Genomic DNA, 14,168 nt, shown 5'->3' with positions numbered 1-14,168 from the left:
GCAAGTAAGATTACAACCGACAATGACAACCAACCAAGCTGAACCATCAAGTCTAACCCGTGTTAGCAGGCCGGCCAGCTGGCGGCGAGAACTTCCACCCGGCACTAATGCAGTCGGGTTCAGGGTATCGTCTACATTTTCCGGTGAGCAATCTCCATACATTTGTTGCTAATAAATCATGGACAGATGTGCCGGCATGTTTACAAACCTTGCGAAAATCTGACAGTTGGGAGAAAGATATGTGTTGTGAAGGGAGGCTACTCTCACACCGGCGAGGAAGGAACCGTTACTCGAGCCACGCGCCCGTGTGATGTAGTGCCTCTATCTGCTGGTATCAAACTTTGCACGCCTCGTAAACCGCAAGAAGGCAGCATGAAGAGGAGGAGAACCTGTGCATTTCTATCAGACGTTTGAAACCCTCTCATTTACAAATCCGCGCATTTGTCTCATACCATAAACCCTCCGTCACTTCGGTAGACTCGACTTGCCGTGGCCACTTCCCTGACGACAAATGGAGTGCGGGAGACCTGAGTTACAGCTTCGCCGGGACCGATCGACATCCGCGCATCAGCTGGAGGTAACGAGAAGCTGACTGGACTAAGCCTTGTCGACCATAAAAAAGATAAACAAAGACGGTTCGCCTAGCTTTCCCCTCGTCACCCTCCTGTAAATTGACCGCACTGATAATGTCGTTTGCTTAGCGCTGCTCCTCACAGAGGCCGTTTCATTCTCTTCGGTCTAAATGAAGATGTAAGACAGGAGCAGAGAAATGAAGTTTGAAAGGACATTTTTGCGTCTGCACGGCAATGGCTTCGAATGAGTAAATTAAAACAGAAGCGAGGCGCAGATGAAGAGAGTAGCAAATACAAAAAAAGAAAAAAAAAAAGCGAGGAGACATGAGCATCGTATTTACGATGGATGACACCCCATCAAGCGAATGAAGGCTGTAGACAGTATTTCGAGCTATTTATAACACCCATCTCTGTTAACGTGAGTCCTTTTACACTCCAGAAAATGAGAACGATTTTTTTTTTCAAAATGTATGCGCATATACCTCGGCTAATTTATAACAAGAAATGATAGAGAAAAAGAAAGTAAAAAAAAGAAGCGACAAATTAAAAACCTATCCCTGTTATTTTGAAGAAGTGTTTTAACACGGGAGTTTGTGTGCATGTCTGTGAATTTACAAGCAAGCAGATAACCACACACAGAAGAGAATGGTGAAACAAAGAAAACAGCTCACAGGTCTGGTTGTAGTGATTCAGAAGGCTCGCTCTTGTTCCTAAAAAGCCGCTACTTTTCTATCCATTTCAGAGTGTGTTTTTTTCCAACATTCTACTAGATTGATAGAGTGACTGAAGCTCACACATTTCGTTGTAGGCCGTGTAGCCAGTATCGCAAGTCTTGGTGCAAAGTGACTACAACTGACCCTGGATTTTATTCGACATTTTTTATGTAATGAAAATGATAGCAAAAGTAGTTGTTCAAAACATTTTAAGCTTTCGATGACGAATTGATATAGATCCTTTTGTTTTGAAACGGTCATGGTGATTTTTAAAAAAAAAATTATAGTTATGATTTTATTTGAGCCAGATTTTCATCAAGGTTGGAGCTAACGCGAGAGCGAAACACGGTTAAGGCGAGACAATCCCAGCCAGATACAATTTGTTCCCGAAAGCATTCTCTCCCTTTGCAAACGATTATTTTTATTTTATTTTTTGTTTGTTTGTTTGTTTGTTTCCCCCGAAATCTCGAAATTCGACCGCATGTAAGCACCAACACACACAGTTTCAATTTTAATTCCTTTCAAATCGGTTGAGTATTATTTTCGCCACAAAAATGTTTATCATGAGTCTAAGTTCACTTTCTGTAATCTCCCTTTATCAGCTTCTAGACTTTGCGTTTTCCGTTATATACTGCTTATTTGGCTAAAGAAATTAAGGGCTGATGATCAGATAAAAAGAAAATCTAAGAAATGTAGTCTAGGGCCAGATCACATAAAAAGGCTTCCTCTTTTCTCTCCCCGACAAAACAAACCAATAAAAAATCAAAACAAGAGCAAAGTGCGATGTTGGCGATAAAACAGCAGACGACGCGCCCACGCTCTGCCCTCTATTCTTGCGGTGTGTGTGGCAGCGTGTAGGTGCGTAGGTGTAGTTGTAGGTGTCGCATGCAAGTTTCACTAATTCATTTGCATTCCTTGGATGTTTTTGTTGACGTACGAGACATCTTGTTTTTTGATGCGTTTCTGTTTTATCATCCCTGGTTCATTCCTCCTTTCTAACTTTTTTCCCCCTCTCTTGGAAAGTTTCCTTACCATCTCGTACAAGTATCGTTTCAGCCAACGCACCGACCATGACACTTCCGCCTTGACGAGCCGTCACAGGTGAGGGCTGTGAGCAGCGCTCCTGACAGCAGGAACCTGTTTATGAACGCGTGTAGGTGGGCGTTACTGATGCAAGTTCTGCTCCAAATGTGTAAGGAGTCGGGTCGGCATCAAGTCTGCTGGAATGACAAGGGGTGCGGGAGTCTCGCGAGAACATCCGAGACGAGATCCGCCGCCAAGCTGCGACAATGACTGATGGGTGTCTTGGCAGCCTGCGAATGCCAAGCATCCTATTCCCACATTCAAAGGGTTTTTTGTTGTTGGTTTTGGTATTTTTTAAAACCAATTTCTGAGGCAGCTGTTAAGAAATGAATGTCTGGTACATGGGCCTTCTCATAACATAGAATTCCTGTTAGGAAAAAAATTCTACAGTTTTTGTTTTAAACATTATAAACATCTTTTATCGAGAAAAACGACGATAGTTGAAAGAAAGAAATTATCTGATAGTTTCATTGGTGTCTCTCTCTTCCTCACACACACACACACGTAATATACCCATGTTTAATTAAACTAGACAGAGATATATAAATTATGTGATCTGCATGTTTGGTGTTATTTTTTTTAATGATGTGTATGTTCCAGAGTACTTACATTTTGTTTGATTTGACTGGCTTGTGTCTATATTTTTTTCTTGTATATGTGGGGTATGTATCTGATGTAACTAGATGTATGTGTGTAGAGAGGGAGAGAGAAGATCCTGAAATGACAGTGTGTGTGTGGGGGGGGGGGTGTTCATTTTATGATGTGAATGCTGAGATGATTTTATTAGTCACTTCAAAGTGTATATATACTAAACAGACTGTTTGACCGTCGAGTTGGATATAATTGCCAAGAGCTATATAATCCCAAGAGCTACTCAAAACTAGCATTGTGGATACCTATTTACATCTCGAATATTTTGTATATTTTAACCTCTACATTCTAACTAAAAACAGTTCAGTCTGTCATCTGCAGTCTTTCAATCAAAGTTGAGTGAAAACATGTCACAGGACAGTGTTCTGAATAGCAACAGCAACTGCACAATGTCACTGCAACAGAAGCAGTCTCGCTAAATAGCGAAGTTTATTGTCGCAAATTTATAATATAAACAGGTTTTAATGTTCATCGAACGGTATGTCTAGTGTTGAGCTGGGAGAAGTATATAAATCAAAATCCAGCAAGTCACAAACAAGGCGTTCAACACTTCAAAAGTTGAAATTTGAGGATTAGTTAGCTGTTAAGTTATGCTTCCACAAATTCCCTTTGGCGTCTTCGAAAAAAAAATCGCCGACGTTTCGCGTTAAAGAAGAAAAAAAAACCTGTCATGTCTGGAATTATTTTTCATCGTCTCTCAGACGAATGAATTAAAAGTCTTATGACTGTGAAAAAATTTAGAAAACTTCTAAGCATAGAAATGCGCGAATCTATGTGTGTGTGTGTGTTGGTGAGATAAAGACGAAGAAGGAAAGAGGTTCATTGGCTCATTGAATCATCCACACAAGACCTGGCTTTCACTGCTCATGAACATCGGACGTTTTGTTCGAATGGAGCTAATCATGGACGTGTATAGGTGGATTGCTGTCTGTCTGCCGAGACCAACGCTTAGCCTCTTGCGAAGTTCTCCGCTGTTAGTCTCGGCGAGCCTAAACAATAAATGTGACTAAACCGGAAGCTTTGTACACACCTGCTTCGTTTAAGTAGAAATAAAATCGTCTAACAGCATTCCAGTAATGCAAGTTCGTGAGCTAACTGTGACGACTTGACCCTTACACGGTGTGCTCAGGAAGGCGAGGCAAGGTCCACCTGTTGAAGGGCGGCATGGTCAGCCTCCAGGAACTCAAGGACGATGTCGGGAGCCTGGCTGTTGTGGCGCGACACGCACTGCCTGAAAAAGGCAAAGCTGGTGCCATACAGGCGCCCCCACCCACCCAGAACATCTCGCGGCGCTGCGCCGTTGGCGCTGATGTGATCCACATCAGCCTTACCGTCAGCTACCCACATCGACGTCACGACAGCGACTGGGCGACGGCGAGCGGCAGGGGCCAGACGCCGCAAGGACACGATGACCCGCGAGCCAAAAGTTCCTAAACGCAGCAGCAGGTCGCTGACGGACGTGGCGTCGGCGTAGGATAGGGTGAACTTAAGGGCCCACGGATCCACGTCGATGCGGGTGACGGGAGCCGCTGCCGAAGCTTCCCGTGGGTCTGATGGCCCGATGACGAACGAGGTTCCAAAGGGCGGGGAGTCGGAGCCATATGCTGCACGATGTTTCAGCAACAGCATGCCGTCAGCACTCAGACGGAAGACCTCCTCAAAATCTTCGGCCCCGGCTACCTTCTTCAGCACTCGCACTGCTCCCACGTCGTGCCAGGTGGCCACGCTGTCTGGCCGGTGCACCAGCATGCCACCCGAGGGTTGGCCACGGTCTGCACCCAGGTGGACCTGTCCTTGAACACGGTGGCCACCACTTCGGCCTGAGGTTGCAGGACTAGTCGCAGATAGTCAGCCCGCAGTGGGAAGGACGGGTTGTGTACCAGCGTCAGGACCAACTCCGCCTGCGGCTGCTCAGTTAGAAGGCTCGCCTCCAGAGTCCACCGGGCCTCACGATTGCTATCCGCGGGATTGACGGTCCTGTCTTCACTCAGCAGCCGCCCTGTCATGTTGGCCTGCAGTCGCACGTGCACCACCCCCGCCTCCGCCGCACGACGCAGGAACTTGAGTCGCAGTACGGCTCCCGGGCCCTGGCCGGACACGCTCGACGTGTCAAAGGTGACGAACAGCTTGGTGTTGCTGGCGGCGTCGTCACCGCTGAAGTTTAAGGTTGCCCCCGAACCTGCACGCAGCTGCACATCATCATCATCATCATCATCATCGATGAAAAACTGAGCAACGTGGTTAAATTTCATAGGAAAGGAAAATTTTGACACTGTATTATGTGTTGTTGGAGGAAAAAGTTAACAATGAGCATCATCCCCGGTTAAGTTTATTTGCCACTTCTCGCCTTCTCGATTCGTTAAAACTTTCAAACATGTCAATAAAAATAGAAGACAGCTACCCAGCCTGCAAGAGTTCATCGGCCCCGAACGGGCCCGTTTCGGGCTGAGAAATGGGGCCGTTAAGGGAAGTTACACTCCCAGCCCGCCGTATTATGGGAGCCTAAAGTGCATCGGCCCCTTGCGGGCTTGGGAGAAATAACTCCCTCAGCCCTTCAAAGCCCCACCCTAAAAACACCTCGCAGCCCTTCCATAGTCCCTTAGCCCTCCAAAGCCCCATCCTAAAAACACCTCGCAGCCCTTCCATAGTCCCTCAGCCCTCCATAGCCCCCACCTAAAAACACCTCGCAGCCCTTCCATAGTCCCTCAGCCCTCCATAGCCCCACCCTAAAAACACCTCGCAGCCCTTCCATAGTCCCTCAGCCCTCCATAGCCCCACCCTAAAAACACCTCATAGCCCTTCAAAGCCCCTCTCAGCCCTCCAAAGCCCCATCCTAAAAAACACCTTTCAGCCCTTCAAAGCACTTGGTAAATACCAGCAGACAAAAAATAGACATGATTCAACAATTTATTAAATACAAGCAGATACACAAGGTTTTCATATTAATTTACAACAAAGAATTTTTCACAAATGCCTGACCAAAAAATATTCATTGCAATTTATCATATACATATACAAGCAAAAAAATAAAGGGTTTTAATATTTATTACAACAAAGAATTTGAGTCTTCAAAAACTTCAGGCTAATTGTTGCGCATACCTGACCCCCCAAAAAAGAATTAAAAAAAATCATTACAATCTTCAAAACAATTTATCATATACAAGCAAAAGATAAACAAGGATTGAATATTTATTTACAACAAAGAATTTGTCACAAATGCCTGACCCCCACCTCCAAAAAAAGAAAAAAATCATTACAATCTTCAAAAACAACTTATTATATACATATACATATACAAACAAAAAATATACATGGTTTTAACATTATTTACAACCAAGAATTTGAGTCTTTACAGTCTTCAGGCTAGTTGTCCTGAATACCTGACCAAAAGAAAAAAAAAGAAAAAAATCATTACAATCTTCAAAACATATCATATACAAGCAAGCAAAAAATATACATGGTTTTAACATTTATTTACAACAAAGAATTTGAGTCTTTAAAGTCTTCAGGCTAGTTGTCGGGAATACCTGACCAAAAAAAACAAAAATCCTTACAATCTTCAAAACAATGTACTATATACAACACAAAAAGGAGAGAAGAAATTTATTATATACAAAGAAATTTATTATATACAAGCCAAAACTAAACATGGTTTTAACATTTATTTACAACAAAGAATTTGAGTCTTCAAAGTCTTCAGGCTAGTTGTTGCGAAAAAAGCTTTAATTAGATTTCACAACAGCCACTTTCCCCCCTAAATTCTCTACACACAGATTCCTCTTCCAGCCTATCAAATTTCTCACCTGAAACATGGGATTGCTGCTGGAGTCATTCCTTGTTCACCTACATTTCGTAACTTGATTCATATGTGGAGCAAGCTTCGAAACATTTCTCTGTGCTCCTCAACAGCATGACCCATCTGCAATCAAAATATTAGTCCTTTAATGATAAGCAAAAACACGGCATTTCAATTTATTCACTTCTTACCGATGTGCCATTCAGTTGAAGTAAACGTATTTCTGTTTCTTACTATTTATGAGCTTTAAAGCAGCTAGGAGGCAACAGGAAGTTGATGGCCAACACCACTTATGTAAATAGATTCATGTAGGCTTGCTTCTAGTGTTGATTACTATTTGTGGATTAGAAAGGAAAACTAATAAGAGGTAGAATCACTAGAACCATATCACATCAAAGCAGTTGCACTTGTAAACAGGTGTACAACATGCAGAGATTACCCAGAACAGGGTAATAGGCAGGGTTAACTTTCTTCATAAACAAATCATGAATGATAAAGCCATGCTTACATTGATAAATTAAACACATGCATGGTTATTTTCTTTGATTTTCTATTGCACTGACCATCAGATGGCTTTGTCCTTGGACTTGTTCCTCCATTCTTGCCAGTTACTTCCAAACTATTTGTAAGCAGTGGCAGATATAATATCCCCAGGCTGCTGCTGTGCACAAAGGGAAATTGTGATGGTTAAAAGTCAAATACAAATGTTTCATTGTAATACATTTGTACATGAAACCACAGTCTACTTCAGGGTCATATGCAACCCAAACAGGAAAACATATTGACTTGCAAAAACAAAACAATCAAGTATGCTCTCAGTATCCCAACCTTTGCCCTACATAACTAGCACCACAATTTCTACCTGCCTGCCCCACTATTTCTTCAAAGAAGCATTTTGACTAAAAGAGCCTGCTCTGTAGTAACAATTATCTCGTTATGAGTAGCAACATCTTTCATGTATTGATGAAATGTCAGTAGTTTTCAGTGTATGGTTAGATATGCTATCTCTCTCTCTTACATATCTATATGTAAAGTTTTCAATCTACTTGAACAGGAACATTAAAAATGGAAAAATTAAAATTTTGACAGGCTATCAAGTGACAGGACACTTAAATGAAAGTGGAGCATTTATCTTGTGAGACTGACTTATAGCTAAACCCAGTCAGACTCACTACAAGAATCTCTCTCCTTGCAAAATAAAGTACTTAAGCTCACATAATAAAAAAGTAGCAATTTAAGAAGCCACTTCAAAACACTTACTGGTACAGCAATAATTCTGTTTCATATGCAGAGTGATGAAATATTTTAGTTCTTATTTTATAATTCCACTCATTCCAGATTGGGAATAACCAGTCTCGTCATATACCATGTCAGTTGATTTTCTTACAACCCTTCCAGGATCTTGAATATCCTACACAAATAAAGTAAAGCATCCTACACAACATGTTAATTTATGGCATTGTCACAACTCTTCATGAAAAACCTCTAATTACTGTTATCTTATCACGTGTGTGCACATTTATGCAGAAACAATCTGCAGCCTGTGTTGTCTCTTTTTCTAATATATATCCTACATTGCCCAAAGATTACTTGAAGTTATCACTAAAGTTTCAAATAGATGAAATTTTAAGCTAATGAGGTAATTGGTTTGGTTGTGTTTACATTGTGTTTAACTAAACTGTAACTGTGGTCAGTCTTCATGTTTGCAATAATGTACAACAGCTTTACAACAATGTTATTTTATATATTATAATTGCAGAATGCAAACACAATAGAACACACTTTAAGCATTCATTGTAAAAGTATGCAAATATTATAAAACTGGACTACTTTATATGAAAGAAAAAAAGTATATATAACACATTTTACCAAACTGAAACACTAATGTATTTCACTCTGTCAGGAATACTGTTTGCTGTTCTCAATGATTAAGAAATGTGTAGTCTTATTTTACAACATGGAACGGTTTATACGCACACTATACATTCAGCCACGCTGTGGAGTTATCTGTTGACTGTTTTGTAGTCGGCATTATTACAATGCTTTGACTAAGCACGATCCCCGATCTTCAGCATTTCCTAGAAAGTGAAATAACCAAAGTCTGCATTAAAAAAAAAACAAAAACAAACAAACAAACAAACAAACAAAAAATCGATTACAATAATCTTTCAATACACGATCGAGTGTTCAAATTTCAATAGAAGTAAATTGCTAAGAACTATTATAGGGTCAATTAATTATAAGGATTGTTTGAAACACTAATATTTTGCTTCGAGAATTTATACATAAAATACCTTGTGTTAGCCATGCGGCATCTTCCTACAGCGAGCACACATGGCACAAAGCGGGAAGTAGCACGCAACAAATCGACGATTCGGGCTGAACTATACAAATTAAATTAAACTAATACCAGAAATCCTGATACTGTACAGACAGTTTCAACTGGTATGAATAATTCATGTATATAATATTTACAGAATTTTAGGGTACACTTTACACTTAATTCACAAACTCACCGAGAGTGCGATGACCAAAAGCGGTTGTTGCAGGTAGAAGCCCATCGGGCGGCGAGTGTGGAGTCCGACAGCCGGTCAGCAAATGCGGCGCGAGTCAGAGGCGGAGTGAAAAGTCCGACATACGGGTCACTGTCAGCGCGTAACGGCTACGCCCTATGGGCGTTCGTCAGTTAGGAGCGGGATAGCCCGTAGCCCTTACTTTCACCCGTCCCCCCGATCGGGGCCCTTCAAAATCTGAAAGCTTATGCAGGCTGGGTATTCAGCGATCGTGTCCCAAAGCATACAAAGTCTATCCCAGTAAATCCCATATTTCTACTCAACAAGTTGTTTAACCTCGTCTCCTGCAGTTAGAACGTCGAAGTCATTGAAGAACCACACAGCTTCGTCCTTCTCGGAGCCGCCGCAGTTGTGGAAGTCCTGCTCCTGGTTGTTCAGCAGTGTCCTGTATGATGGCGGCCTCGCTGTGATTTGGTAGCTGGCCAGGGCAGGGTGGTAAAGCTCCAGCTAGGCAAAAACCAAGACAGCTAAGCACCCACGACCCTGCCACAAACCAGCTTGCTTATTTCAACCTGCAACATTCACTCCGTGGTCCTGAGACACTTGCTGAGCTTTTAAAACTTTGGACTGCTCGACCTGCTTACAGTATCTGCTAAAACATCCAGCCTCCTCCCAATATTCTCTTCTAGCAGAATAGGCCTGTCTACGACTTCTTCCATAAGTGAATACTATTCCAGCAACAGAAGTGGGGGTGGGAGTGAGGGTAGGGGTTCCACTCACGCACCAACCTTGACATTAAGTTCCTCGGCGCACTCGGTGTGTCTGCTGCGCTGCTCCAGCCACCCGGAAGGAAGAGTGTCGAAAACCAAGGAAGGTTTGTAATTGATAGAACTGTCGCAGTACGCTCGACATTGCAGCATCCGTTCGTCCTATAAAGGCAACAATGACAACGTGTTTCTTTTAAACAGCAAAAGGCATGCACGGATGGCGGTATGCACTGTAAAGAAAAATTCCGAACTAGTGAAAGAAAACAAACAAACAAAAAACAAGAAAACATTGAAGGTATTAACCGAGATAATAACCCAGTTTTCAAAGCCACATAAGCGGAGAAACAGGTTTTAAAAATAAGCAGTATTGTCAAAAACTATATCATACATAGTCATATATGAGCATGTACATAAAGTAATGATTTAGGGCAATTTTTTTATTTTCCCCACTACAGAACTGTCACAATGGAGACTTGGCACCAAACATCTGCAAATGACCGTCAACACGGTTAGTTCAAACATTCAGCGAAGCCCTTCGGTTACTTCGGTCATTCGCAGTTCCTGTTCTGTAACACTAACTTGCTCTGGTCAGTTAACTTGGCAACGAGGCTACAGAGAAGACGGAATCCAAAACAAAACTCACTTGAAGTTCATCTGCCACGTCTAGTGCCACGTAGTCGATCTCTATGCCGTGGCGGTCTGTGGACACGAATATCAGCTCCAACCTGTGTTTACCGGGTAGCACTTCCATGGGGTGTCCAATAGGCCCAGAGTTCTCAAATCTGTGGAATCATAAAAATCTTCGATAGCCTCTAGGATTTCGAACCACCATTTGCCAAGAACCTAGTTAGCCTGTGGCGAGCGCCATGGAAAAGGAAGATGTGCATATTGCGGCTGGTAAATAATTCTGAAACACTCTCTCTTACACACACTAACACACAGAAATAGTTTTACTGTCAAAACAGGATATTTTTATCCACGTGCACCTGTTCAAATTAAATGTACCTAAGGACAATCATTTGACTACAATGCGCCATAAGCTAAAGCATCTTGTTTTTGTTTATTTTTTTCGCCACCCCGCTATGTGAGTGCGCGCGTGCATGCACACCTATCGGAGGGAGGGAGAGGGGCGATAGTGTGGAGAATTTCGGGTGCTGTTTTCATTGAAAAAGCTTTGTCTCACCTGTTTCCAGTTGTGGCCACTATTTGGCATGCGACATGTCTTACCTTACCTTTCTTGCCATAATATTGTTCCTGATGCTGACACGGTGTCAAGTGCCAACGATCAACCAGCCTTGCCTCACCTGTTCCAGTTGTCGCCGCTGGAAGCCATATCGTGAGACTCAAAGGTCCCAATCCTCTCATCGTCAAACTTCACTTCCACATAATCGGCCTCACCGTCATTGGAGTAACGAACACCGCTGACCTGGATGACAGTGCTGGACTGCAGGCAAAATTCGACAGGAAAAACCTGCCAACATTATTGCAAAATGAACAATTTTACTTTGTTCCACTGTCTTCTGCATTTTCTTGTATCTCCTCCACCTTCCAGACTCAAACTCTCGATCTTTCTCAGGTGACCCTAAGGCTCAGAAGTAAATCTTTTGTCACCAAGACATTGAGGAGAGCGTGCTTTGTTTCCGACTTAGAAAATCTCTCTGGATGTTGCACCTGTTTAAACAGCTTTTTGCGCAGTCTCAGTTGTTAAAAACTAACCCACTTTTTACCCTCTTTGTCATACACTTGTCTCTCCCTGTCAGCGGATATACATGTATAGGTGTGCACCCTACGTGAACGTGATATCATCTATACTACGGTTCTTTTAATATAAGCTTTTCTTTGAATCATTCCTGCTTTACACACTTCGTCTACTGCGAGTTTCTTTACATCGTCTTCCCCTCTTTGACATTGTCAAGGTGGAGCTATAGGATTGTTTTCTTTCTTTGGTTGGTAGGTTGGCGATGGTGTTGACTTCCTAGTCTATATTTGAATTTGCCCGTTTTAATAGCGACATTTATTTAAATTTATTTATACTTGGTTTTATTTTCCCCATCCCAAAAAACAACTGCATTACTAACGTACCTTCGGCTTCTCTCACCTCGTTCTGATAGAAATGTACAGCCCATATACCTGAAGCTGTGGTGCGGGGGTATGCCATGCGGTCCACAACATACTGCTCAGCTTCCAGCAGAAAGGTCACCCCAGTGTCACAACTGACCGTCAGACACGCCCACACGAGAAGACGGACGAACATCGCCTCATTTCCAGTCAACATGTTTGTCTTTCCAAGCACGTACATAAACGCTTCCCGAGTTTGTCTGTGGGAGCACACTTTGTTTGTGGTAACTGGTTTACACAGATGTCAATTGTACTTGCCTCTATAGTGAAATGGCGTTCTTTAAAAAGGCTTCAACAAATCTGACAATAACGAAACACGAATCTTTTGTTTACCTCTTGCCATTATTTCAAAACAGTGTCTCTAGTGACAAGAGTCCTGTACACAAAATGCGCCCACTTCTTCTTTTGTCCAATTCGCACCCAAATTTAGTCCATTCCGTAAGATGCTCGTCTTGAAAAGGACAGCCTGGTACAAAATATCTACTGCCTCTCACAGGAGCAGTACTCGATAAGAGCAGAAAAGCGAAAAGCTTTAGGTGTCTACTAGAAAAGCCACCGGTAAACATGAGGTGTAGGGAAGAGGAGTTATCCTTGCTATTCATGCTGGCTTCTCTCCCCTTGGGGCATGTCGTACAAAGGGCAAGACTGGCAGCACCGGAAGACATCATCAGTCTCCTGTCACATCACATCAAACTACACAGCTCAGCTCACCCTTCCTTACTCACGTCATCACAAACGTGAATTAAAAACTAAACCCGCGCTGGAGAAGGCATGACATTCCTGAGCAGCAGCTTAGTGTCCACTTCCGTCGCACGCAGGTCTCGTGCGTAAGAAACGTGTTCCACGGAACGTGACTGCAACACCAATACACGCGCCGCCCACAGCTTCCCTCATGAAACTAAGATTTTATCACAAGTCTATGCACATATGATAGAAATGGCAATAGAAAGATTTAAAAGTTGTCTATAACATGGGTTTGCAGGAAATAAAAAGTCCTGAAATGTCCCTCCACCCTCTGCAATGGTCAGTAGGGCTTACATCGATGCCCGATGGCAACAGTCAGTATAAAGCAGCTTTCTTAGTGTGCGCATACCGGAAATGGGGGTCAGTGTATGTGAATGACGTGGCTGACTGTGAATTGTAACACTTCCGTAAAGACACAAACAGTAATAATTGGTAATACATGAACTATATGTTTGTGCATTCTTTGGATTATTTTTAAAAACTTTTTTTTTGAATTATTCTCTTGATATATGTGAACCATAAAATTTTATTAATGTTTATATGGTATCTGATCGAAAGATTTTGGATGTTTACATTGATAAAATGAACTTTTACATCTAGATCTTTGAGAACAGTTATGTTTGTAGGGTTCGAGGAGTGAATTACTTTTAACAGGTAGTTTGGTTACACCTGTTTGCAAGCATAACCGGATATTCCTGCTTTTAGTTTTCTGGGTTTACATTTGCATATTCCCTTTCGAGATACTGTACTTTCTAATGAGTATGTGCTACTCATGTCCACGTAAGAGAATATCAAATGGAATGTCATTTTTTACGTGAAGCTGTAATTTATATTGGACAATCAAAGAAAATCACGGAACTTATCATCATGCAAAGGCAATCCGATATTTCACTTTAAGTAAACATACTATATTTTTACTATCCTGCATTTAACGCAATGGGTATGTGTTAGTGTAAAAACCAATGATATAGTGTGGTGGGATTGCAGTTAACTGAACTGAAGTCAGGGATTGTGATGATTTCTGGGTGACGACAAACTGCCAGTTGATGACGAATTAATACTCATCTGGACAGATGTAAGATCGACGGGTATGAATTACAGATGTTAATCGTGCATACCTTAAAATGCGTGGCCTTGCTAGTTTTGGGTTTTTAGAAACTCGACATTCTTAAACGGCCAGACTATTGTAACCTTCCCCGACTCCACCCCCC

At 42.2% G+C, this 14,168-nt stretch overlaps 1 protein-coding gene and 1 long non-coding RNA gene across 4 annotated transcripts; both read right to left on the bottom strand.

Annotated features, from left to right (window-relative positions):
• Positions 1 to 3,424: 3,424 nt before the first annotated feature.
• Positions 3,425 to 14,142, bottom strand: LOC112557865. Of its 2 annotated transcripts, none has more exons than XM_025227952.1 (6): positions 12,194 to 14,142; positions 11,400 to 11,566; positions 10,739 to 10,877; positions 10,117 to 10,257; positions 9,665 to 9,835; positions 3,425 to 5,208 (listed from the first exon to the last, which is right to left on the bottom strand). In XM_025227952.1, the coding sequence occupies exons 1-6, from the start codon at positions 12,392 to 12,394 to the stop codon at positions 4,705 to 4,707; spliced, it is 1,323 nt and encodes a 440-aa protein (XP_025083737.1). In that variant the 5' UTR covers positions 12,395 to 14,142; the 3' UTR covers positions 3,425 to 4,704. The 2 variants fall into 2 exon arrangements, with proteins under 2 accessions (XP_025083737.1, XP_025083746.1); XM_025227961.1 differs by having other exon boundaries at positions 12,226 to 14,142.
• LOC112558006 lies at positions 6,668 to 9,148 on the bottom strand. Of its 2 annotated transcripts, none has more exons than XR_003098051.1 (4): positions 9,110 to 9,148; positions 8,076 to 8,893; positions 7,379 to 7,476; positions 6,668 to 6,938 (listed from the first exon to the last, which is right to left on the bottom strand). It is a non-coding gene; the product is annotated as an uncharacterized LOC112558006 (long non-coding RNA). The 2 variants fall into 2 exon arrangements; XR_003098052.1 differs by having other exon boundaries at positions 7,379 to 7,473.
• Positions 14,143 to 14,168: the final 26 nt, after the last annotated feature.

This window comes from Pomacea canaliculata, linkage group LG1, assembly GCF_003073045.1.
Source record: "Pomacea canaliculata isolate SZHN2017 linkage group LG1, ASM307304v1, whole genome shotgun sequence".
NCBI lineage: Eukaryota > Metazoa > Mollusca > Gastropoda > Architaenioglossa > Ampullariidae > Pomacea > Pomacea canaliculata.
This window is presented reverse-complemented; position numbering and strand designations above follow the sequence as displayed.